At 46.7% G+C, this 25,634-nt stretch overlaps 1 protein-coding gene across 17 annotated transcripts in view; it reads right to left on the minus strand.

Annotated features, from left to right (window-relative positions):
* Positions 1–4,779: 4,779 nt before the first annotated feature.
* The window catches only part of INPP4A (inositol polyphosphate-4-phosphatase type I A), a 134,949-nt gene continuing 114,094 nt past the window's right edge, over positions 4,780–25,634 (minus strand). For 7 of the 17 annotated variants that reach the window (XM_038551057.1, XM_038551056.1, XM_038551064.1 and 4 more), the window contains 6 exons: positions 24,696–24,822; positions 24,252–24,392; positions 22,472–22,569; positions 20,420–20,532; positions 16,583–16,737; positions 10,076–12,460 (listed from right to left, as the gene is read on the minus strand). In XM_038551057.1, coding sequence (XP_038406985.1) covers positions 12,280–12,460; positions 16,583–16,737; positions 20,420–20,532; positions 22,472–22,569; positions 24,252–24,392; positions 24,696–24,822 — 815 coding nt within the window. In that variant the 3' untranslated portion in view covers positions 10,076–12,279. The other 10 variants (XM_038551069.1, XM_038551068.1, XM_038551061.1 and 7 more) reach the window with 4 other exon arrangements.

Below are 25,634 nucleotides of genomic sequence, written 5' to 3' on the forward strand. Positions count from 1 at the left end.
ACCTAACAATGGTATAACAACTCCATGTTTAGCATTCTGATGAACTGCCAAACTTTTCCACAGTGACTACATCATTTTACATTCCCACCAACAACATGAGGATTTTAATTTGTCCACATCAGCCACAGTTGTTTTTCATCTGTTTGATTATAAACATTCTACTAGGTATGACCTGGTAACTGATTGGGATTTTGATCAGCATTTCACTAATGGCTACTGAGGTTGAACATGCTTCCATGTGCTTTCTGGCCTTATGTAGATCTTTGGAGAAAAGTCTATTCAAGTCCTTTGTCCATTTTTCAATGGAGTTTTTTAAAGATTTTATTTATTCATGAGAGACACAGAGAGGCAGAGACATAGGCAGAGAGGGAAGCAGGCTCCTTGCAAGGAGCCTTATGGGAGACTCGATGCCAGGACCCCAGGCCCAGGACCTGAGCCAAAGGCAGATGCTCAACCTCTGAGCACCCAGGTGCTCCAAGCTGTCTTTATTACTGTGTTATAAGAATACTTTATATATTGTGTATACAAGTTCTTTAAAGACAAATGATTGGCATATGTTTTTCTCCCAAAGGTGATCTGTCTTCATTCTCTTGATGCTTGCTGTCTTTTGAAGCACAATTATTTTGATAAATTCCAATTTATCTTTTTCCTTTTGGTATGTCTAAAAAAAATCATTACCTAATTCAAACTTACAGAAATTTATTCTTGTTTTCATGTAAAAATTTTATAGTTTTAATTTACATATAGGTCTGTGATCCACTTTGAAACTTATGATACCTTTATTAGTAACTATTTAAAATTTTATCTGTGGTAAAATATACATAAAGCATACAATCTTAAGTATTTTTAAGTATATAGTTCAATAGTGTTAAGTACATTTACCTTGTTAGGCAGCCAATCTCTGGAGCTCATTCATCTTGTGAAACAGAAACTGTACACCCATTAACCAACTCCCCATTACCCTGTACCCCCAACCCCTGGCAACCACTGTTGTACTGATGTTGAGCATCATTTCATGTGTTTGTTGGCTTTTTATAAACCTTCTTTGGAGAAATGTCTATTCAAAGTTCTGCCCCTTGTAAAATAGGGCTGTCTGCTCTTCTGTTGTGGGGCTCTAGGGGTTCTGAGTATATGCTGGATATTAACTCCTTAGTGGAGACCATCTGCACTTTTTCCCATTTCTTTTCACTCTGTTGATTATGTTCACCATTGCTGTTTTAAATTCTGATGCAGTCCAGTGTATCTGTTTTTACTTTTTGTTGCTTGTCCTTTTGGTGTCATATCCAACAAATGATTGACCGATCCAATGAAGTTCTTCCCCTGAATTTTCTTCTAGGAGTTGTACAGTTTTAGTTCTTACATTTAGGTCTTTGATCAAGTTGGAGTTAATTCTGTACATAGTGTAAGGTCCAATTTCACTCTTTTGACGGGGATATCCAGTTTTCCCAATACCATTTGTTGAAAATATTGCCCTTTGCTCATTAAATGATCTTGGTGTCCTTGATGAAAATCACGTGACCACATATGCTAGGGTTTACTTCTGGGCCCTTTGTTCTTTTCTGTCGGTCTATATGTCTGTCTTTATGTCAGTGCCACACTATTTTGATTACTATAGCTTTGTAATAAGTTTGGAAATCAAGAAGTGTGCAACCTCCAACTGTTTATTTTTTGAGGGTTTTGGCTACTCTAGGTCCCTTGAGATGCCAGATGAATTTTAGGATGCATTTCCCTATCTCCGCAAAAGACACCACTGGAATTTTGATAGGGAGTACACTGAATCTGTACATCACCTTGGAAAGTATTGGCATCTTAACAATACGAAATCTCTCAGTCCATTCACATGAATGTCTTTCCATTTATTGGTGTCTTCTTTCTACAACATTTTGTAGTTTTCAGTGTAAGACTTTTGCCCCCTTGATGCGGTTAATTCCAAGTATCTTATTCCTTTCTTTTTTTTAATTTTTATTTATTTATGATAGTCACAGAGAGAGAGAGAGAGGCAGAGACACAGGCAGAGGGAGAAGCAGGCTCCATGCACCGGGAGCCCGACGTGGGATTCGATCCCGGGTCTCCAGGATCACGCCCTGGGCCAAAGGCAGGCGCCAAACCGCTGCGCCACCCAGGGATCCCTCTTATTCCTTTTTTATACTATTATAAATAGAACTATATTCTTAATTCTCTTCACAGATTATTGATTGAATAATGATGGGTTAACATTTAATTTTTGTTAAATATAACAGCCATATAGAAAGGTGCACAGGGTGTATAATGTTAACAAATAACTATAAAGTAAATCATCATGTCACTACCATCTAGATCAAAAGGACATTGTGTGAACCCGCTATGATACTGGGCTTTCCTCAGAGACCCTGCTGCTTACCGCTTACCCTAGGAGAGAAAACTACCATCCTGGTGCTTGCCACACCCTGCTGCTCTTGTTTGCTTTCTCCTTTGAGACAGTTAGTTTTGGCTCCTTGTCATTGTTTAGAATGACGGATTATACAGAGAGACAAAAGCAACAATGGTCTAGTGGTAAAATAAGAAAAATTTCAATTGAACACCTCCCTCCCAAAAGTTATCCTTTCATTCAGTAAACGTTTTTGAGTGACAGGCATTATGTTTGCTGTCGAAGACACAAAATAACATGCTGGACAAAGTAAAACGTAATATGATGGGTAGGAGATACACAATATGATAGTTATACTCAAAATGGAAATGAGGAAAAATACTTTTTTTTAAGGGACCAACTCATTCTATGGAGAGAAATCATAGAGGAGGGCAGGCCTGAGATGGGCATTTAAGGAGCAGTGAGAAGGCTGAGGGGGTGGTGGGGACAAGACATGGACTAGGGCTGTGAGTGTGGGGGTGAATTATGGGATAGGCTGAAGGGGTAATGAGATACAGATCTTAGTAGCTGATGAGATGTGGATGGCAAGAGAAAAGATGACCACTGGGTGGAGGGTAGGGTCATTTAATAGAGGATGGCTCAGCCAGCTTGGAGAGAAAGCATGACTTTGTGATAGGCTATGAGACCCCAAGATAGACAAGTAGAATGACTAGGAGGTGGCTGGGTCTGTAGATGGATATGGACCTAGAGTCTGGGGAGGACCTAGAAATCTGGGAATCATTAGCAAATAAGTGGCAATTTATTCCATAGGAGTGATTAAGACTTTTCAGGAAGAGCATTTGAAAGGAGATGGAGAGTTATGGACAGAAACATGGGGAACACCAAAATGTTAGTGGTGGGTGGAGGACAACAAGGAGACAAAGTGAGGGCATGGAAGCCGAGAGAGGGGTGAGCAGCAAGGGGTACGTAGCAGTGAAATGCTTTCTTTCTAAATTTGTCTCTCTGATGCGGACATCGTCTTCCCAGGAGTGGAAACATAAGCAAGTTTCCTATCCTCTTTAACCTGTCCCAGCTTGTCATTAAATGATACAACAGAGCGTGAAAATACCGCAGAGGTCTATATTTGAATTCAGACCTGCCTGGACTGCGGAAACGGCCCACCAAAGAGCCTGGTGCAGGAAGGAATCATCACAAAGATAGCGCTGAGATATAAGAGGAGTCCAAGGGGGAATTTGTAATGTGAATATTCTGATCCTATGCTCTCAGGAATCTGTCAAAGCTTGGAGACTGACAGCTATGATAAAAATAAGACAAAGTTATTTCCCACTTGCCAGATCTTAGCAATGGGGAGGGAGCTTTCTATCCAGGGTGGCACAGGCTACTGTGGTCCTTCACTGAGTGCACAGCACCTCATCCATCTCAAGGACAAGGGACGGGTGCCCAGTCTGTCACCTTCAGTGGTGAAGCCAGGACTGGATTTCAGAACAAGCACCAAAAAGAAAAAGACAAGCATATTTAATTACATAAAAACTTTAAAAGTTCTCTTACTCCCTACTATAAACAAAACCAAAGACAAATGAGAAGGTTTTTAAAAACTGCTACATACGACAGAGGAGTTAATATATATTAGAAACAAGGCACATGAAAAAGACCAACACTCCAATGAAACCACAAAAGTAGGAATATCACTAAAAGTATAAAAGATGTTCAATTTTCATAGTCATCAAACAGAAGTTGAGAATAAAGGAAAAAAGGCATGTGTTAATAGGTGGTAGGTTAATTTTCTGGGAGCACTTCAGTAATAGTAAAAATTCAAAAATGTTAAAAAATTTAAGTGATCTTTTAATTCTAAATGTCTGCTGCCAGGAATTCATCCAAAGGAAATCATTGCTCACATGGCTGAGAAAAAGGTGCAAAGGTACAAGATGCAGTCCTTGTTACAACAAGCCAACCATTAATGGAACTACATTTTAAGCAAATCACACAAAACAGATGACCAGGCAACCCACAGAGAAGACGCAATCCCTCTTAATGGACGTGGGACGGTAATAACAGCTACACTGAAGAACATTTAATGCCAGGGCACCTTACAAGCATGTTACGAAGAACATACTGTTGGGTCCATGCTTTGCACGTGAGAAAACCAAGGCTCAGAGAGGGCAAGCAACTTGTTCAGTCACCAGCCAGTGAGTGGCAGCACAGGACTGGAGCTGGCTCTATCCGAAGCCGAAGTCCACGCTCTTGATCTCACCCCTACTGCCCCTCTGCTTCAAATTAAACGGGAACAAGGTTATAAAACAGAAGTCTGTCATGGTCTCATGCTTACAAACTCCCGAGCGCTCGATGCAATGCCACTGAGGTGGCCCGGCCCGCTGCGGCCATACCACTAGTCCTCCTACTGATTGGAACGGGATGAATCAGGCAACACCAAGTTTAATGTTCTTGTCAGTTATTTATTATTTGTCATTCTAAAGACTAGCACATTTACAGCATACATGGCTTTGAATGAGCTAAGAATATATAAAACAGTAACTATATGTTTATATATATTAATACTGCCCACCCAAAACAAATAAATAAAAGTACTTGAATGCACTAAGCTTGGCAAATACAATTGTGTGGGGACAAAACTGTATTATACAATATTTGTACATTTTTAAAGGAAACCAAAGGCAACTGTGCTGCACGTGCTTACACAGAATCCACGTCACGTCCCACGTTCCTAGTGGGTCTCCACGTTTCTTTTGAAAGGAGGGGCCTTCTCAGGAACACTGGCCGGAACCTGTGAAGCGGCTTTCCTTGTGCAACCGAAGCTCAAGGCTCTGGGCCCACGGGAGGAGCCCCGGCCACCCCGGCGGGCAGGAGCCCTGGCGCAGAGCAAGCGCGGAGGGCGTGAGGCCACCGGGAGGCTGAGCCAGGCTCTCTCGCCGCAGCCCGGCCGAGCGCTCACATGGAATACTGACGCCTCCACATTTTCTACACGATTAGCCAAGTCTTAGAGTTTTATGGTGATCCTTAACATGAAGCCAAAGTCGTTAAAATAATTCACATAATGGTGCCACATGCAGAATTGCTAACAGATGACTCAACATTTGCTGTATTCCCTTTTGATAAATGCAGGTACTTAATGCTCTTCAGACCAAAAATAAAATAAAATAAAATAAAATTCTGGAAACAATATGGGTAACATTTAATTTAAAAAGACAAGGGAATTTTTTAAAGGTAGTGATGTTAAAACGAGAAAAGACGGAAATAGGTAGATGCTAGAGAAATTACAAATTAAATGAAATGGGGGAGTGGTGAGAGGCCCAATCAGCCATACTGGAAACTGTCTTTGAGCGGGGTCTGACACAGCAGAAGGTGATACCAGCTGCTGCCACCTCTGCAGCGGGGTGGTGGACAGCAGTGTCTGCGCGCACTCTCCACAGTGAGCCAGCCGTGGGAGATGTGTGAGCTGTGCCATCACTCCCTGCTGCGTCCTCCATATCCTCTCACACCCAACCAGGCATCAGGAGAAGTAGGCTCTGTCTGAGAAGGTAGGGCCTGGAGGGTCATCCATACAGTTCCACCCTCACCTGCGCCTACCCCTCTGGGTCCCTGCCGGTGGGTGGCTTTGCCTGGGCCTCAGCAGCCGACATACATTACATGTTTCCAAGGGGCATTTCTAAAGGAGCCCACGAATAATACCTCAAATTTAGATGTAGGAATTTCCTAAATCATTAGGATCAGCATCATGGGTATGTGCCACATAGATTTCTTTTACAGCCTTTTAAATAACATGTAAACATAATCATCATGATAAACAACTGATAAACATATAAACTAAGAAAAAAAATCTCTGCTATGTGCAGATAAGACTCATCATCATCTTATAATAGATGACCAGACATAATTTTCTATGAAATTCCTAAGTTTTATGGCCCATTAATCCCTTTCAAAATCTCACTGTAGGAGATAAATCCAACTTTCTCAATAGTCATCTTACATAAGAGAATGTGAAGAGGACTGTAACAAGTACTGCAAACCTAAGAGACACTTTCATCAGACAATTCAACATGATTGCATTGTCTTCTAGAAGACAATAAATTGGGAAACCCACGAAAGGACATCTGTTCTGAAAATATTTAGGCTTCCAGCACCTACACACACAAAAATCCCCCATTGCTATCTGAGAGGCAGCAGACACCTCATGAGTGAGCGGGGTTCTGGAGTGATGGAAGGAGGGGGCGTGTGCAGGACCAGCCCCAGAGCTGAAGAGAACAGGACAGCTGGCTTCACATTCTCCAGCACACACCCTGTTCTACAAGGCATCAGGGGCAGAGCTGTGGGAGCCACTATGCAGAGACTACCTTCCAGTGAAGTCTGATCTCAGGCATTATTTAGTGACCCTCACTTCACCTTCTGATTTCACCTGTGCCGTTACAGATGGGACAATTCATTGGAACCATTTGCTCTCACTGCACGAGCTAGAGCTGGCTTCTTTCCCAAAGCTTGAGTTAACATTTAACATCTATTGGTCTGCCCAGGATCCAATAATTTAATATATTATTTACTGTTTTACATTCAGAGTTTTTAAAAGTAGACTGTAATTCAATGCTCAATTTTGAGTTACTCAGTAGAAAAATACGTTAGGTGTGCAGCTGCCTAAGTGGGCATTTTAAAAAGTCTTTTAGCATTTCAGACATATCTAGCTTGATTCATACAGGGAACTATCAATGATATCTGTGTGGTTATGGCTGAGGCTATTTAAATGGGCAGTCGCTACAATCCACACTACTGAGCCAAACATCACCTCCTATTAATTCCAGTGGGAAAAAACATGCTCCATAGACTTTTTAGTGAATTTTTTTTAAAACACAAAAATAAAAACCAATCCTTCAGGTCTTCTTGAAGAATTCATATATGACACTAGAGGGTACCCACATTTAGTATGTAACAGCTAATTAGAGGAACCGTGTGTTCATGTTTCAACTTTTCCGTAAGTCCCTTCGGGAGGCCTGTAATGCTTGGGGAAAGCCTTCAGCTGCAGGGAATTAAATGCATATTTGCGACTTCCAACATTCTTCATTGTATTTTCTCTTCGACAACCCTCACTGGGGAAAAAACAAGCACAAGAAATGACAGCAGTAAAAAAGGAAAAAAGAAAAGACTTAAACTAAGATGAAATGAGTTGATTATTTTCATAGCATTAAAAAAAAGGTTGATTAATTCTAATGGGTGCCGGACTCATTTACAACAATACGCACGCAAGATGGCAGGCTTCTGAACGAGGAAGGCAACTAAGAAAAACACAGACATGGACACATGCTGGATGGGATTGCGAGTCTGGCATTTCCAGAGGCAGCACTATATCTAAGTAGAAGCAAACTTCTGTTTTTAAGTGGAAGGTTTCCATGAATGTCATGTCTAGTAATCTGAGAATTCTATCATAACTAGCAGTTCAAAGGTTCTGTGGCGTCGCAAATTGAATAGAATGAGAAATAGTGCTACTCTTACCAAAGCTTTCAGGAGCTGCATTTTTCTGTAGTAGCAATGGCTATTAATCACCTCAAATTCAAAATTCATTTTCCTTGCAGAATTCAGAATGTAGCAAAGCCATCTGGCTGAGAAGGCTGCTCTAACATGCCATCCCCACTGAGGAGATAGCTGTCCTGGGTGCAAAGCAACAGTGAGCCCATGCAATGGTGGCACGGTGAGTCTGCACAGCTGTCTGGGCTAGAACAATCATGAAGGAGTGAGCCCAGTGAGATCTCCCCATGGCAGTCTTCTCCAGGTGGGCTGTCCTCACTGTGGTCACCTCTCATAGGCAGGCCACTAAGCCAGTGAGAGCCCACAGGTGCCCTTCCCTAGAGAACCCCCTATCGGCATCAGGCATCATCCCCAGCTGTACTGGATGGAGGGTTGTCATGGCAACCCAGCAGGCACAGCAAATGCTGAACAGGAGGATGAGCCATCAGGCAGGCCTCACATTCCCAAGTGAGAGCATCAGGGGAGTTCTCTGGGAAATGATCTGCTGTAGACATTAAATTAACAGGCAAAAGCGACTCTAAATATAAATGACTTCCTATAAGCACAGAACTTTACATTTTTATATTATTCTTAGACTAGCAATTAAATCGACTAGTTATCAAATTTAGTACAAAAATCCCCATTATGAGATGTAAAATTTGGAGTTACCAAGAAAGAGTGAGTTAAAAAAAATATTTCAAATTGTATGAAGACCATTATGTCATGCATTTTAAAAAAATATCAGTGGCAATTGCTCAAGCCTTTTAAAGTGAAAATGACAGTCTCATTATCAACAACATGTAAAATATTTTTGGTACGACAGTAATTTTATTCAAAAGGTAAGCTCAGGTATTTTAGAAAAGTATCCACCTGCTTGTTATTAAGTAATTTAGTAACTCAGCTAGGCTTTCTTGTCACCAGAGCCTCAAGCCCTCAGTGAGACAGGTGTCATTGGAGCTGAATGCCTAGGCCATATGAACAGGGAACCCTGTAGGGTAAAGGATGATCATGTTTGTCTAGCATCCAGTAATCAGATAAAAATATAATCTCATGTAAAGCAGAAGCTATAGGTTCCTATGCACAGTTAGTCTGACTTTATCTTTGGAAGCTCTCCTGTTATCAAACTATTTCAGATATGGTTTCTCTATTTATATAGAAATGTACACACTTTTAAAAGGCCATCTATCACTAGTAAATGCCAAACTGCTTTGAGGAGCACAGAAGAATCATCTGTCAACTTTGCTGTTATCTTTTATTTACACATGGTAAAGAAGCTAATTATGGGTTTAACTGACTGAATAGGTGATACACGACATTGTAATCAAGATTACTCTTTCCATGTGATTTAGTTTTTAAAGCAAATTGTACTTACTTTCCTTCAAATGTTTTTGAATTTACAAAATCTGACTGCTGAGGCTGATGGCACCCCAATGCTGCCATGACTTATTTGCAGGAGCTTGGTGCTAGGGCTTGAGACTGAAGTGTGCAGAGGGGAGAGGGTGTGTCCTAACTGGTGTTTCCTGCCACAGGGGCCAGCCTGCTGTCCTAAGATAGAACACTTCTATCCACCACATCGGCTGCATAGTTCTTGGGTGTCAATAGCACCCATTGAAAAGGTCTTGGATAGATTTTAGAAAGAGGGGTTTAACTATTTCAAAGCTCCATGATTTTTTTTTATTCTATAGGTAAATTATTTCTTTTCAAGGACATCCATTTTTTTGAATGAGAAACTAGAATGGAAACCCAGATGACAACTAATTTTGAGGACTCCTCTGATTCTCCCTTTCTGGTGTGGATCTTCCACTTTAGAACTCATGTGGATACACTGGGATCTCAGTGATCCTGAATATCTAGTGTTGGTGGCCACTGACAATGTCCCACCTGCTGCTAGCATCACCTCAGCAGCAGCCTGAAAACCATCACCAAATACCAGACTCCTCTTTGGTGATTCATCCTTCCTATGTTTGTTTCATCCAGCCTATTTTTCACTAAAGCAGATAAGATTTTCAGATATATATTTAGTCTTATTTCCTAAGTAAAAAGCCTTAGTGATGCTAAAACTCAGCACAAAGGGTGAGCATACTGAGTCTCTTTCCTCAGACGGTCTGAAGAAAGGTGGCAACAACAATCAGAGTCTAGGCTGATCTCCTGGTGTTCTTTCTTGTGCTGCCCTCATGACCGGACATCTAGAATGACTGCCTTTTGGCTCAGCCCCTGAAGAGAAAAACAAAGAACTTTATCTTCTCTCTTTTCCAACTTATTTCTCTGTCAATCTAGCAGCCAAATCTACACAGGGCAGGAAGGCCTGGCTGGCACCATGGCAGCGAGGAGCAGGCTGTGGCGTCCACGAGACCTCCTCAGAGGGGCCTCTCTAGTGGCCATGCCCTCCCTTTGCTGGGGGTGGAGAGGTGGTCCCAGGAGGAGTCTCGAGGGACTGGGACAGAAATGCCCACAAGCCCGGGGAGCGGCGGGGGGCACACTGTCTATAGTCAAAGGGCCACCCTCATCGGTGCATAGTCTCTGCCAGGCCTGGAGGTGGGCACGAGCACGTGTCACCACCGAGGGGCTTCAGGGGCACTTGAACCAGAGCAGGGACTGGGAGGCTGTGGAACAGGAGCTGAAAGGGCCTGTGAACTCTACTTTCTCCCTTTCAAATAAAGGATCTTAAACAGTCTTCGGGTGCTGATGCATGCGCCCCAAAGTGAAGGAGGCAGGAGGTGAACATGCCTCTCAAAAATCACGGATCAGACAGTGACGAGTGTTGTGTTGCTACAACTTAACACCACCTATCACTGGGCATCCGGTGAGACTCCCTACTGAAGGGTGTCAGGAGCTATGCCACAGAACGGCCACCTCAGAGACGCGGTGGCCACACGGCACTTGTGAGAAGACTGGCTTCCCCTACAGGTAGGAACCCTGCCCTAGGGCTCCTGCAGTGCTCAGGGGGTCTAGGAAAAGAAGGGCCTCCCAGGGTATGAGGAGGAGAACAGTCTTAGAATCCTGAGTTCAGCGTTTGTCATTCACTGCTAACCACTTCTACCATTCCTAGAGTCTGATGTCAAACCAGAGAAGTCCCAGAGTAAGTTCTTGATATCTTGAGGGAGGAACAGAGAGGGCAGATTTTGTGGTGGATTGGGTTTGTGTGTATGCATGTGTGTAAAGTTTCTGGAAAAGACAGATTCTGTAAATTCACTCTGATTTTTCTAGACTGGTAAAAAGAAATCCACTTTCATAAAATACTGTGCATGGGGAACCAGCTGGCGGTCAAAACCAGAAGCATGGCATAGTTTGAACTGGAAAACAGAGAAGCCACTGAGTATTTCTTATACAGAATCTATGGCATTTCCACCTAATTTATTGTTACCATTACACACGTTCAATTACTCTTCTGCCAAATGTGAAAGTTAAGGTTAAGAACCATTCCATTTTCTGGGCATTGCCACATTATGTGAAGAGTGCTAACAGCACAAATCCAAGCATGGTTCCATCTATCACAAGTGCCCAAAGGTTAGGCCTCCAGTTTTGGTTCATTTTTCTTTGATTTTCTAAATGATCATTATTAACCGCATTTGATTTGGCAGAGAGAAAAGATGTCTGGACTTTAATCTGTATTTCAAGATGCAATTTTTAAAATGAAAAATACTGCTTCATGAAAAATAAATGTATTTAACAGCCTTTTGTTACTATACGCACTAATTTCTGTAATCAGTTTAGTGATCCCTAAAGATCTCAAAGAGTAGGTCAAAAGTCACATGCAGCATGTTATTTTAATGTGCCTGACTTGGTACAACGTGCTACTGCAGTCACAGCGTTGTGTCATCTCAGACTGGAAATCATAAACACAAGAGAGGAATGTTACGATTCTGCAAAGTGTTTGCTACTGTGAGTTCAGGGACTACGCTTTGAAATGAAAGCAGAAAGTACATGTCCTATTAAATAGGTAGATCTAGATGAGCCGGTTATAAAGCATCTATCCTTTTCATTTCTCTTCAAAAGGAAAGGAAAGGTTAGCGGTACATTAAAGAATAGTATCAAATACACAAACTCTCTTCAGACAGAACCCCTTCTCTTGGAAACAGGGCACAGGAGATATACAGGTAATGAAGATTTGTACATCAGAAGGTGAGAGATTTGGTACAAGTAACTCCAGGCCAGCTAAACAATGCAGCGACAGGGCACTGTCAGAATGTGTTACAAGCTCTGAAAACTCGATGGAATTTAAACGAACGAGTCCTCTTGGTGAAATAATTTGATGGGTATTTACAGTTCAGAACAACAGAACATCAAACTGTAAGGCATGAAATATTTCTTGGCAGACCACGCTTTGACACATTCCTTCTGTCCAGTTAGGGACACAGATGGCTGGACATACTCTGGCACTTTTGTTTCTCTTGTGACTTAGTACTGACTTTTCGCAAGGATACTCATTTGCAACGCAATTTGGTCACCAGGTAGGCTATGCTCAGGAAGAGCCACACAATCAGTAAATTGGGGCTCAGAGCTAACAAAGGGATGGAACAGAGGAGGCTGGGGTCTAGTCTTAAGTCTCGGATGGGCACCAGGCCGCTCAAGTTCTTCTGGGTGACTACCTCCCGTGTTCCAATGCTGTGAAAAGGAAAAAGTTTGGGAGAAAGGAAAAGAAAAAGGCAAAGGAAATAAAGAAAAGAGAAAAAAAAAAGGAGACACATGCAATGGATTGTATCAAAAGTATGGAAAAAAAGAGGAGAACCAAATGGTAAGGTAAAAAAAAATGGGATGGAGCCACAACAGAAAGAAAAGGTGATGTGCAGAAAAGGGTGTGGAAGGGATACCAAAACAAAACCAGCACAGTCACAAGAAGAAAGGAGAGAAAGAGAAGTGAAAATAAGAAAAAATACTGTCGTCTACCGAAAACAAACACATGTAGGTTGACTAAATGGTTTTCCATGTTCGCCCTCTCTCGGCTGGCCAAGCACAACTCCATGCTGCCCTGCCATGCTCTCACATGCTGCCAAGACATGGGTTTCCAAAAGCAAGCTGAACATGAAGAACCATTGGGGGAAGGGTGGGGGTGGTTTGACCTTCTCACAGATGCCTGAGCGGGGGGCCGTGCGGCCGACTTTGCCAGAGCTGCCTCTTGATGAACCACTCAGACAATTACCATTTACCTCAAGTACCAGTCAAAGGCAGAGCCCTCCCCAGACTCACCTCGGCTGTCAGGCTAAGCAGTGGCAGGACCTGAGTTGCTGGTGGCCCTGAACATTCAAGTTTACTAGTGGGCAGGGTGATCCCCAACAATGGAATCCAACCGAGCTCACGTCAGAAATTTTGGAATTTTCCCTTTTGGCACCACAGACAAAATATACTGAGGTGACACGGCTCTGGAGCCACATCCTCAATGAATGTCACCAAAGTGGCAACAGTGACACAGAAGCAGAGATGCGGGGACACAGCAGGTGGCCTCTGAGGATCCACCCAGAGATGAGTAGCATGAGGTCCTCCCTCAAGCAGAATTTTCCTGGGCTTTCCCAGAGGAACCTGGAAGGCCTGGAATGGCACTGTTCAGGTGTGCCGTTCTGACTGGGGACACTTTCCAACTGACTGTCACATTCCCAACGATGGCAGTCTTGGGGAGGTGTCACTGTGGCTACTTAGCTCACTCTGTGAATGTCTCAGCCCCTGGATTGGGGACAGAGAGGCACCATGAGTGGTGTGCTGGCATTGGCTCCAATGTCACATCGCCTCTTAATTCCATGTTCCGTGGTGTCACACTGGTAGCCTGAAATAAGCCCCAGTGGGAGTATTTATGCCATAGAATCTGGCAAACACTATAGATCGGGGCTTTTTTTGGCGGTGGTGGAGGCAGAGAGCTGGTTGTTAAACATTTGTTAGCACAGCACTGGCCACTGCTCACCCTGGGCCTCCGAGAGAAACACAGCCCGAGTGTCAGCCCTTACCCCACCCCTCTCTCCGCCCTACACCCTTGCCTGCATGCTCTACTCTTCCATCTGGTAAGATGCAAGCGAGAAAGCAAGAGAACCAAAATGCATTCCTCCACTCAAGGCATGGCCAGTATTTTCTGCGGCCTCCTTCGGGCTCCCGGCTGAGCCACAGGTCCTGACCACAGCCAGAAATACTGGCTAGTGTCCCAGCCACCTCAGGTTTGCTGTCTACGAACAGATGCGTGTCTTCCCCACAGGGGAGAATCCAGAAAATCACCTTAAAACAATCAAACATGGTGATGGCCTGAGCTGCTACATGGTCAGGCAGACAGGTGGTAGTGAGCATGGAGCCCCGGCTGCTAGAGCTACTGGTTCCTGGGGGTGGGTGTAGGGGGGCCGTGATAGAGCTTGGTTCTTATGTAATAATATCTTACATGATTATTAAGTAAGATTATATGTTTACTGCAGAGATTTTAGAAAATTCAGAAAAACAAATAGGACTTTTATAAAAAGACTTTCATAATTGGACGTGGGTGGGTCGGGGGTTTAGAGAGGCAGAGGGAGGCCCAGGGAGGAAGGTCTTTCTCTACTCAAGACCTCAGGGTCCTCACCTGGGACAATGGAATGCAACACTGACTTTACAGACTCCAAAGCACTCTGATGAGTGATAGGCACGACAACACCCAGATGGACGAGCAGGCGCTCGGGATAGTGGGCAGGAGTGTGACAGTTTGTATTAAAAGCCTTACAAAGGTGTATACTTTTTTTTTTTTTTAAGGTGTATACTGTTTAACCTAAGGGATCGATGCAGTAAATGTGGACAGGAGCATACCTAAGGGTATTCACCACACCCTGGTTTGAGGTGCTAAAAACTACATAGAGCTTATTCAATGACGGCAAACTGGGGAATTATGGTGTGCTCAAAATGGGAAGGTCTCTATTAACCTGAAAAAATGCCCATGAGACAGGTAAATGAAAAAAGTAGGCTAAAATAACAGGCTAAAATTGCACATATAACTGCATCTGTTCATGCATGTATGTGTGTTGTGTATTATTCAGGGACTGAGTAACCAATGTGTGTATTAATCACACACCTATGTGACTGTATATACGTGTCTACATCAGGAAGAGTAGGCGTCACACATTAGCACAGTTACTTGTCCAAAAGTGGGAATATGGAGGATTTTGAGGTAAAGGTGTGAGAACAGCTGGTATAGGGGCTTATCCATATTTTTAAATTTTGCTTCAAGGAATATCCATTTCTTAGGTGGTAAAGGGCTGTGCATGTTGAAAACCACAGCGGTTTTCTGTGCACATGTGGGCCCCCCCACACAGCCCCAAGGCAGGCCATGGGCCAGCAGAGGTGGCTGCCCGTGTGTCTTTCTCAGGAGCTCCTTTCTCCCTGTGCTCAGATGCAGTCAGAATGAATCCTTGTTCTCACTGAATTGGTTTTAGAAGCCAGGACTGGACAGATGTCTACACATCAACTGCAAACACCACGGCCTGGTCTACTGAGTGGACCTGATCCTAATCGTTGCTCCAACCACCACAGGTATCCCCTCCCTTCCATTTTTCGTGTTTCTTCTCTGGTAGAGGCCTGCATCTCACCAAGGTGGTCCCTCCCAGCACCCTGCAACTGCCACCCCGTGGCCTCAGGGACACTGAGCCTGAAGGGCAGCCCGTGAGGACAGGCCTTTAGCCAAGGGTGCCCAGGCAGGGGGTCGAGAGTCTCCACTGCTTCCCTGAGGCTCAGCACAGGGAGGACGGTGAACTTTCTCCACGTGCATACATAGAAGCCCCGAGGTAACAGAGAGGTTTGGATGAATGTGGAAAGACAAAACAGGGACAACACGATTCCACTTCTACAAAATGCTATTATCAAGAGGCAGGAGCTCAGGCATCACTTTGGTGGGTTATTGTGAGAAGGTCAAACGGCAGAAACATACAGAAAGGATAAGAGAATTGAACGCTTCAAAGAATTTGGTGAGAGGACAAATGATACAGAACATTCAGTAGGAGTGACTGTTGGAAACGAGACTTGGACAGCATTGGTGGCTACATTGAAGGAGACGGGAAAACCAGGTTTCTTATCCTTTCTTTTGGTATGTGAGGTAAGGTGCTCCCCAGCAGTGCTTGAAACAAGGCATCGATCAACAGTAGACAGTTTTAGTCCTGGGTTTCATTCTGCAAACACGCCTGCTGCCTCAGAATCAGAACATCATTAGGGTGAGGTCGCCACGGCACACGGACAGGTGGGGGGCTGCTGCCGTTACCATAAGACACTCATTTGACACTTTGCTAAGAGAAGCAAACTGTGTCGATGGCTAGAGAAGAAGCGGAGCAAACCGGTGCAACCTGCAGACGCGTTTTCTTCACTCAAGTTTGGAAGGAGCTAAGAGGCATGGTGGAAGCAGCCGATGCCTGCTGAGGAAGCTCTGGCCCTAATTCTCACCCACAGCAAGGCAGGGGGCCGAGGGAAAGCCACGTGCCAGACCACTTGCACATGGCTGCACACGACTTCCTAACTCCTAAGCTCGCCCCGAGACCACCCGATTTCAGAGCAGTCCTGCTCATGAAGACTGCTGGCTCTCTAGTACCCCTTGACTTAAAAGAGAACATGGTCTCAATGTGAGACCATCGACAGTTTGACTTGGCAGACATCAGTGAATTTTCCCAAGTCAAACTAGAGCATGCCAGCTGGAGTCAAGGGGACCTGGGCCGGGGGCGCCCCGGCAGGACCGGCTCATCTGCAGTTTACACGGAGCCCGGGGCAGGCGGGGCGGGCGGCGGGGGCAGCGGGACTCACCTGCGCATGCACTCCAGGGCCTGGGTGAACACCTGTGGAGCCATGCCGTGCTCGTGCTGCAGGATCAGGCACTGCTCCAGCGTCACCGACATGGCTGTGCGGTCCTTGGCGCTCTTGCAGCTGGTGAACCGGACCCCATTAAGGCGGCGGCAGATCTGCAACAGGAACACAGGCTGTGCTTAGAGGGAGACTCCAAAGAACAGCAAGAAGCTTTGGGTGGGACACAGGTTCCGGGTGGCCAAGGGTGGCATATGGCAATGCCTCAGGCCGGCATTCCCTCCACTTCCACGTCCTGCCAGAGAAGACCGCAGAGATGACATCACTGCCCATGGGATGGCCTTTGTCCCTGGCCATCCCTCCTGTGACTCCCCCTACCACAGGCCACTCCGTTAAGGCCTAGGCTCCCTTCTTTTCTGGGGTATCACCACCTGTCTGCTGACCTTACCAGCTGTGCCTTCTTCCAAACTGCCCAGGCCATCTCATCACATTCAGACCTTTGCTGCAGGTCCTGGGCAGAGGAGGGCAGCAAAGACCAGCTCAGGAGGTCAGAGCAGCTCCTGGGATGTTCCACCCTTGGCCAAATCTCCGGGCCTTTCTGGAAGGCACAGCACAGACCCACGGTCTCTGCTTTCTCCTCACCTGCACAGATGGGAATAGCTCAGAAATGCTTCCCCTTAGTCTCCTCCTGACCACCACACTCCACAGGCCCTCCACTATCCACCTCACTCAGGGCTGTGCATGGGGACAGGTCAGTGCACTTTCCCCTTCACAAGCAGAGGAAGTGGGAGCTCACAGTGGGGCATCCTCCAGGCTGAGAAAAGGCCACCCCAGGGCACCTTCTCTCCCCACAGGAAGGTCATTTGGGAGCCTTTTTTTTGCACCACTAGATACAATTCTAGGTACCCAGTCCCCATGAACAGAAAGCCCTCGAACAGAAGATTGTTTTTCTTTTTAAGTTTACAGCAACTTCATTTGGCAACACAATCAGATCTGAGCTGACGTGAGACTACAATCTTCATTTATCCCATTTTGTATAAACATTCGTATTTCTCAATAAAGCAATATTAATGAGTTTGTTTCAGAGGGCTGCTCCAGACACCTCTGGGTATGTTCAATCATATGTGTGCCACATCAAACATAGGTGATATGCACTATATTACATATATGTGCACCAACCGTGTACCATGTCACTTTCTTAAAATATGGAATTCCAAAACATCTACCCACGAGAGCTTCACATAAGGGCCTATGAACCTGTATCAGGTACTGCACCTCGAGAACAATATTGGTATTCAGTGAAAAATCAAAACTAGATGACGGTGGACTCCAATAAGCTATCACACTCCAGAGCAGTATCAGAGCCCCTGCAGATGGCCCAGGAGATGGGACCACACCTGCTTCCCAGGCCAGCAGAGCCAAGAGGCGCAGCCACTGCCAGGAATGCCACTAGAGAGAGCACAGTGTAGTCCTAAGCACGGTGTTTAGAAAAAGACAAAAGAGAAAAGGCCCAAACAAGTTTGGCCAAGACTATCAGGAGGAAGACAGGCTTCTTTTGAGAGCAAAAACAATTTTTACAGGAAAGGAAAAAAAAAAAAAAAAAAGGACACTAAGCATCCCCTAAACTCAGCAAAGAGTGATATAATCCAAATGCATAAAACCATAGCTGATGAAGGGAGGGTGCACGTGACTGCTCACTGAATTCCACAGGCTGCAGAGTTCATGATCCAGACACATGGCACAAGCCAGAACCACAAATAGGTTCAAAGAACGCTTACATTCAGAGACATGGTATCCAGAACATCAGATTCCAGAAGGCAGGCAGAGGTGACCAGAGGTGCATTCTTGCACAAGAGGGCCATCTGCAGTGCCAAGCTCCATCCTCGAGGGGGCCATCAGCCAGCTTTGGGGCTCTGACGGATCTCCCCATCCATGGAATGAGGGCCTAGACCTGACCAATGACTAAACCCAAACTGTTTAGTCAGGGTTTATACACAGAAATGAAAATAAATAAGATTCAGAAAAGGAGGGCAGCTCTGGTCAGACTGGGGATGGGAGGCCTTGATAGCTGAGTGACTTGGCATTGCACAAATACCTCTCTCCCCAGGGGACCCTCAAGGGGAAAATACAAGAGGTGATGTGTCCAGGGCCTTTGAGACTTTTCCACCTGAAAATCTATACCTTGAACCTCTGCTGGGAACTGAAAATGTGGGACTGGATGGGCTGCTTTTCTGACCTGGCACAGGGGATTGGTGGATCACTACAATCTAGCAAGAGGAAAAGAGAAGCACACTTCCCAAACGGGGTACACACGGGTCTCAGCATCTACTTACATCTGTAAGGCCATCTGCGTACTTGTACTAAGGAGAGTGAATCAGGGGGTGCTGCTCTGGGCCACTGTGGGGGATCTGGCTGTGTCACCTTCTGTGCCACATGAGGAAAGGCTTGCTCTATATCTGAATTCTTGCAAAGATATCTGTGTAGCAGGTTTGTCATGGCCAGCCAAAGGATTTTAGCAGCCCCAAAAAATATACTAAGAAAGTAAGGGGCTCCTCTGCCTGCCGAGGCACCCCGGCATGCATGAGCTCACCCTGCACCCTATTTGTTAGGTTTGGCCTGAGCAAACAAGGGCAGATGTGACCTCAGAACCAGGACAATATTTGAACAATGAGGCCCATGAATCCCCTCAAGCTTCCTGTCACTCAGTGCTTCCAAATGTGTTCTGTTGTGAAAAGATTCCAAGGGTAGCCTAGCCCAGAAAGGGAGCTCCTCAGGCTGACCTATCCCACAGTTTTCATGAGCATGAAGTCTTAGCAGCTGGGGCACCTGTAGGCTCAATGAACACATGAATATACAGAGGGGAACATCCACTGGTCACAGCTGCATCCGACAGAAAGGCATCAGTGGCCATATCCACTGACAAAGGCACAAAGGGGGGCGTGTTCAAAGAGAGGACTCCATGAAGACAGGCTCTCAAACACAGGGTCTACCAAATAGCTGGCAAGCACCATGACCAACTGGACTGTCTGCTGCCATGGAAGAGACCCAGGGTTGAGAGGAACACGTTCATGATGAAGAGAACAGGAAAGCTCTAGAATGAGTAGCTAAGGAAAGCAATGGGGGGAAGGAAGAGGGTTAGACAGCCCTCCTAACTGCTGCCTGGGCTCTGCGAACCAGGGGGTAACCAGGTGTGAATGGGCAGTGCGGTGTCTACTCCTCCCCCAGGGGCAGAGTGGCAGGTGTCCATTCCTCCCCTGCGCTCAGGCCAGGCTGGGAGCTGGAATGCCATATGGGGATCACTCGTGCTCCCGAGTCTATGTGTGCAAGTGCCAACACCGGACAGGTCAGTGCTGCCGTGGAGACCAGTTAAAGTCACCTCTGGACAGGGATGAGTGAATGGCTAGCTATGGACCTCTGCAAGTACATTTATGAGAAAATACTGGAAGTACTTGGGAAAAGAGATCCAAACTGCAATATACAAAAAATAACTGTAAAGAGACTAGGAAGGTCACCATGGTCTACTGCTGAAGCTATTAGAAGAGGCAGTGAGTTGTAGCTGCTATCGATTGCCCAGGCTTCTGGAGGTAACAATTGTCATCAACCTGCTTATTAAATGCCCCAGGGGACAGAGTCTGTGTCAAGCTTCTCAGACTTCAGACAGCCCTAAGTAATGAACGCACTGGCACCTCTCAGTGTCTTCCAGAGTTTGGGACATAAGTTTTTGTGGAGAAATTTGTTCTCTCGACTCCTGGCTACAATTTTGGTTTATTATCATAATTATTATTATTGGCAGCAAGTGCAACAATAACGTTCTTTTCCTCACTATGACAAGGGTACTACCTCAGCGGCTTGCCAGAGAATGTCGACATTCTTATTCTTCCTGGCGTGAACGTTCTGGCCCAGAAAACGCAGCAGCTCCGGCAGGCACGTCTGGCTCCGAGATCGAGGTAGACCTGCAAGACAGGGGGAGTCCATGAGAGCTGGTGGGACACCCAGGACCGCGGCCTATTGAAGCTACTGTAGCATGAGCCAAGCTGGAAGTTTAGGGTGACTTAAGCAAGAAAAGGGGGTACGCTTAGAGACTGGCCTTGGCTACTGGCATGGGTAGCACTTAAATTACTTCCATGCCCCTTACGGCTTCCAACCCTGGCCACCTAGGGAGTTTCTGGAACTGCTGATGCCCATCACTCTGGGGTGGGGCCCAGGCATCAGGACTGTCCAGGCTCCCCAATGAATTCCAGTGTGTGGTCAGGGCCAGCACTTCTGCGGTTCCCTGGGGAGATGGAGGCTGCCTGCTTGTATTTCCGCCTGTCCACAGCAATCCCTGATGCGTAGTCCTGAGCTGCTCCTCCATCTCACAGCCGGTGTTTTCCTAGCTCCTTCCCCCATCGCCCATCTCACACCTCTGCTGATCTCTGGGGCAGAGTGGCCCATCAAGGCAGTGCCATTTCATCACTTACTTGCCCTGACTGCAGCCCTCGCCACACTGAATGCGCCTCAGAAGTCACCAGGGACCCCTCCCCTTCCCCCTCCTTGGCACCCAGGTAACACTGCTGCTCTTTTGCCTGCAAGGACTCTCTCCCACCCTTCTGCTGAATCTTTTCTTCACAAGCCACCTCCACACGGGGCCTTTCCCCAGAGGCTCTGTCCTCAGCCCCTTCCTCTTCACACAGTGACCTCAACCACTAGACAGCCCTGTTACCCCGTGCTGTTGACCAAGGTGGTGACAGGTGTGCCCCACCTGGCCTCATCTGTGCCCCCTGTCCCATATCACAAGGCCATTGGCACCTGGACTGCTCTCCTTGCCCCCCAGCTCCGCCTATCAGCAGTCACCCGGTCATGTGGCCACAGCCAGTGTAGGCCCTTTGTCTCTCCACCATGTGCCCATGGCTCTCTCCAACTATCTAAGCACTAAGCCTCAGATCCAAGCCAACCTTTCTGTGCCACCAATACTAATGCCTACCTCGAAGCATTGTCGTGGGGAGTCAGCGCAGAAATGTGCACCTAGCACAGCACAATGCCTGGCACACAGTGACCCGGGAATGCGAATGAAGCCTTTTCCCATCTTCCTCCTTAGGAGTCCCGTTAGAGGATGCGGGGGTTACCCAGGGACCCAGTTGGCCTCCTTCACCTGGGGAGCCCCCTCATGGCTGGGGCAGTGCGAGCACAGAGAGGCAGAGTCCATTCCTAACCAGGCAGGGTTTGGTTTCATTTGTCACTAGGTCCTGTGGTGCTTTATCCAGGGCAAGTGCTCAGTAAATACGAAATCATGAGAGAATTCTCCATTTACAGATAGTGTGCAGAGCCCTGGGCTCCTGCCTGAGTCCAGAAGCCCAGAGAAGGCTGTTTGCAGAGTGATGGCTGCTGTCACTCCATCTGCCTCCAGGGACAGCCGCACACGGGCCTCCTTGCCTCCCACATCCAGCAGTAAGTATCTGCCTGGTATCTTACTCTACACGCCACAGAGGGAGGTGTGTGGAGAGCTCACACCAGTGCAGGGCTGAGTGGGGTCCTGCCCCTGTGACCCCCACCTGTCCTACCAGCAGGAGCACAATGCACATCACTGGCCTCAATGACACCAGTGGCTGGGCTGATGTATGAGAAAGCCCACATTATCTAGGTGACAAGAGAACCAACCAGAGAAGAATCAGCACAGGCCACGCCTGAGGAAGCTTCTCCTGTGGGTGAGGATTCAAGCCAGGCAGAGTCTGAGTAGGTGACCAGGCTGCCAGGGAGAACAGGGAATCAGAGGAAGAACTGTGCCCATGGAGGCAGCATCTGGACGGTGGGTGAGCAGACAGCCTAAGCGGCAGGAAAGGCTCAAACACCCAAGGTGACACAGGATAGACAACAAGTGAAAAGGAAACCTACCGTGAGTGAGGAAATACTTACAATCCTCAGGCAATACTTCCTTAAACTGCTCAAAGTAGGAATTTAACCGCACCAAACTTTCCACGTTGATAACTTCTTGTAAAGATGTATCTCCAAACCTTCAGGAGTCATATGGGCACACCATTAGTTACTGACACTTTCTACTAGCATCAGCATCACTGCATTGAAGCTAATAATGTTGATCGTCTCAAGAGTTATTGTGCACATTTAAACTTTAAACACATTTAAACTCTTTCCTCCTCTCAAGCATCAGGCCATTTCTACTGTGTCTGTGACACGTATTTAAACATCAGCAGAAACCATGCATGTTTGTTACAGATGTGCCTAAAAGATAATCAGAACACTATCTGTCCCCTAGTAAGGCACGCACAGAAATGCCTCATGGCCACTCACTGGGAAGCCCTTGTCCTCCCATCCTGGAGGTGCTTAGGAGACAGGGACAGCAATGGGGCTCTGGCTGGGGAGTGAGGACACAGTCCTGTACTCGAAGCTGAAGTCACTCTGCCTGCTGCCACGCCTGACTAGCTGCTCCTCCTGCCCTGTGAGGCCCTAGCTCTTTTCTCTCCATGCAGCTTCATCCTGTGCACACCTCCCAGGTAGCCAGGACATGCCAGATATGTAAGGCAGAGGCAGAGAAAAGTCACCCTTGAGGAAGACACAAGGTGGTCATTAACACAGGCAGGCTCTGAAGTCTAAGGCCTGGATGCCCAGTGCAGCTCCACCACTGCCCTGCTGAGTGACCTCCATGCACATCAGCCTCTTCATGGACCCATGTCATCCTTTAGGACTCCCATCCACAGGACTCCATCCTGTGGGTCCATCACAGCTCATCCACTCTGATGCCGGCAATGGTTTTTCCTCTAGGAAAACCTCTAGGACTGCCCCCAAGACACAGCTGAGAAGAGAGTGTCCCAAAAGCAGATGAATGAGCAAAAGACCTGGTACTCACCAAGTCTTCCCCATCCCCACTGTCTCATCCTCTCCACCTGCTCCTCTGCTGACTGTGATATGGCCTTGCCTCAACACTTTCCAGAAACTGCTCTTGCAGTCAACAGGAATGGCAGCTGCCAGACACAGGGAACATTATTGTCCTCCCTGGGACACCTCCCTGCTGGCCTCTTGATGCTGCCTACTCTCCCTGGAGTGGGCTCCTCTAGCTCTGGTCATACCTTGAACACATGCACACACTTACTTGCACACACGGGTACATGTGACTACTCCTTGTTGCCTGGCAGGGGAACTTAGAGGGAGTTTACAAGACACAGGCCTTTGCAATCAAGGCAAGGCTCTCAGCCTCAAACACAGGCCTCTCTAACACCACCACTGGCCAACCTGGCCTGGGGCCTTAGCCTCGAGCTGCCACACGGTTTCTCCCTACCTGCTTTTGTTCAGGCTTATTGGCCTGAGATGTCAGGCCTTCCCTCCACCTCTTCATCTGACCAATTCCTACTTACTCTTTGAAACTCCGTTCAGCCATCATCCCCTCCAGGAAGCCCTCCCAGACCTTCTCCCTGGGTCTCCTGTTAGGAGCCCCCTACTCCCTGCATTCATCTTCATCCTTGTGCCTACATCTCTCTCCTACCAGCCCAAGTCTCTTGAGGATACAGACCACATCTGGGTCATCTTTGTGTCCCCAGCACCACACATAGAGCTAGGTGTACGGCTGCACTTAAAGAATGCTGGCCAAAGGAAGGGAGTGATGACAAAGTCTCTTCAGTGCTCAGAACCTGAAGAGGGCTAAGGACATTTTCTATATGCGGTAAGTGACCACTGCACCCACCTCTCGGCCAGAGTCTGCTGCTCATTGATGCCCACATTGAAGAGGACGGGCTGCACCCGCAGCAGCATGCCGCTCTGGATCTCCCGGGGCAGGGCGTCAAACAGGGGGCCCGGCAGAGGGATCCGCACGTTAAACCCATCCCTGCAAAATAGTGAAGACAGGCAGAGGATGGGTAAGGGCTGTGACAGGGGAGAGGCAGGAGAGGAGGCGAGTGAGAAGAGGAAAACCAAGCTGGCCTCGATACAAGAGTAGGGACTGGCCGTCTGGCTCAGTGGTTTCCAAAGTGCTAGTCATGAACCTTTTAAAGGCCCGTGAAATTACTGTAGAAGATCAATGTTTTTAACTGAATGAAAGGCAATAAAACAAAAATGAAAAGCACGTCACATGTAATGAACATAAATTAAAACACAGTGCTAGTTTTGAGGATTAAAAAAATCTTTCTACCGATTTCCAGTGATGACGGGCAGCATGTCAGTCGATGCATTAGAAGCGGCCTGAGTGACTTTGAAGGTCACGTTCCTCAGGTCCATGATCCCAAGGCTCATGTCCTCCAGCATGGCCAGCTCCTCACCTGGATGCAAGAGAGGGACGGAAGGCTGTCAGGTAGAAGGGACCTGCCACTCTTTCTGTGGGCTCAGAACAGGCACAGATTTGGGCACAGACGGGAGGTGACAGGATCAGGCATAGCTGTGAGGAGAGAGGGTTTCTCTGAGCCTCTTCACCAGTGGACTCATTCCTCTGTGGGTAAGGCTGCTACTAAAACCCTGCAGCCACATCCAGCAATGCTGCTGGTGGAGAGATATGCCAGTCTCCAGCCCCCTCCTGGTGACAGCGTGGGGAGGGAACCGGGCTGCACGGACCTCGGAAGGCAGAGCTGGCACTTCAGAGATGGACAAGGATAGCCAAATAGCACACTGTAGCCAGATCATTCCACTCCACAGGGCTTGGTATTTATTGGATGTCTTATAACTCCAAAGACTGACAAATGCTACTTAAAAAATTCCCTAGTTTTACTCTTAGAAGAAATAAACAGAAAATGAAAGAAGAGAGTCTTTTTCAAGAGCACTCGGGAAATATCTTTGAGATTTTAAAATATTCCTACTATTTGAACCAGAAATATTCCTTCTAATAATGTAGTGGCTGCAGAAATGGGCACACAGGTGCATACACACTTGTGTGCAGAGATGTATGGCAGCACTGTTTTCTTTTTCTTTTTTTTTTTTTAATTTTTATTTATTTATGATAGTCACACAGAGAGAGAGAGGCAGAGACACAGGCAGAGGGAGAAGCAGGCTCCATGCACCGGGAGCCCGACGTGGGATTCGATCCCAGGTCTCCAGGATCGCGCCCTGGGCCAAAGGCAGGCGCTAAACCGCTGCGCCA

Source organism: Canis lupus, chromosome 10, assembly GCF_011100685.1.
Source record: "Canis lupus familiaris isolate Mischka breed German Shepherd chromosome 10, alternate assembly UU_Cfam_GSD_1.0, whole genome shotgun sequence".
NCBI classification, from domain to species: domain Eukaryota; kingdom Metazoa; phylum Chordata; class Mammalia; order Carnivora; family Canidae; genus Canis; species Canis lupus.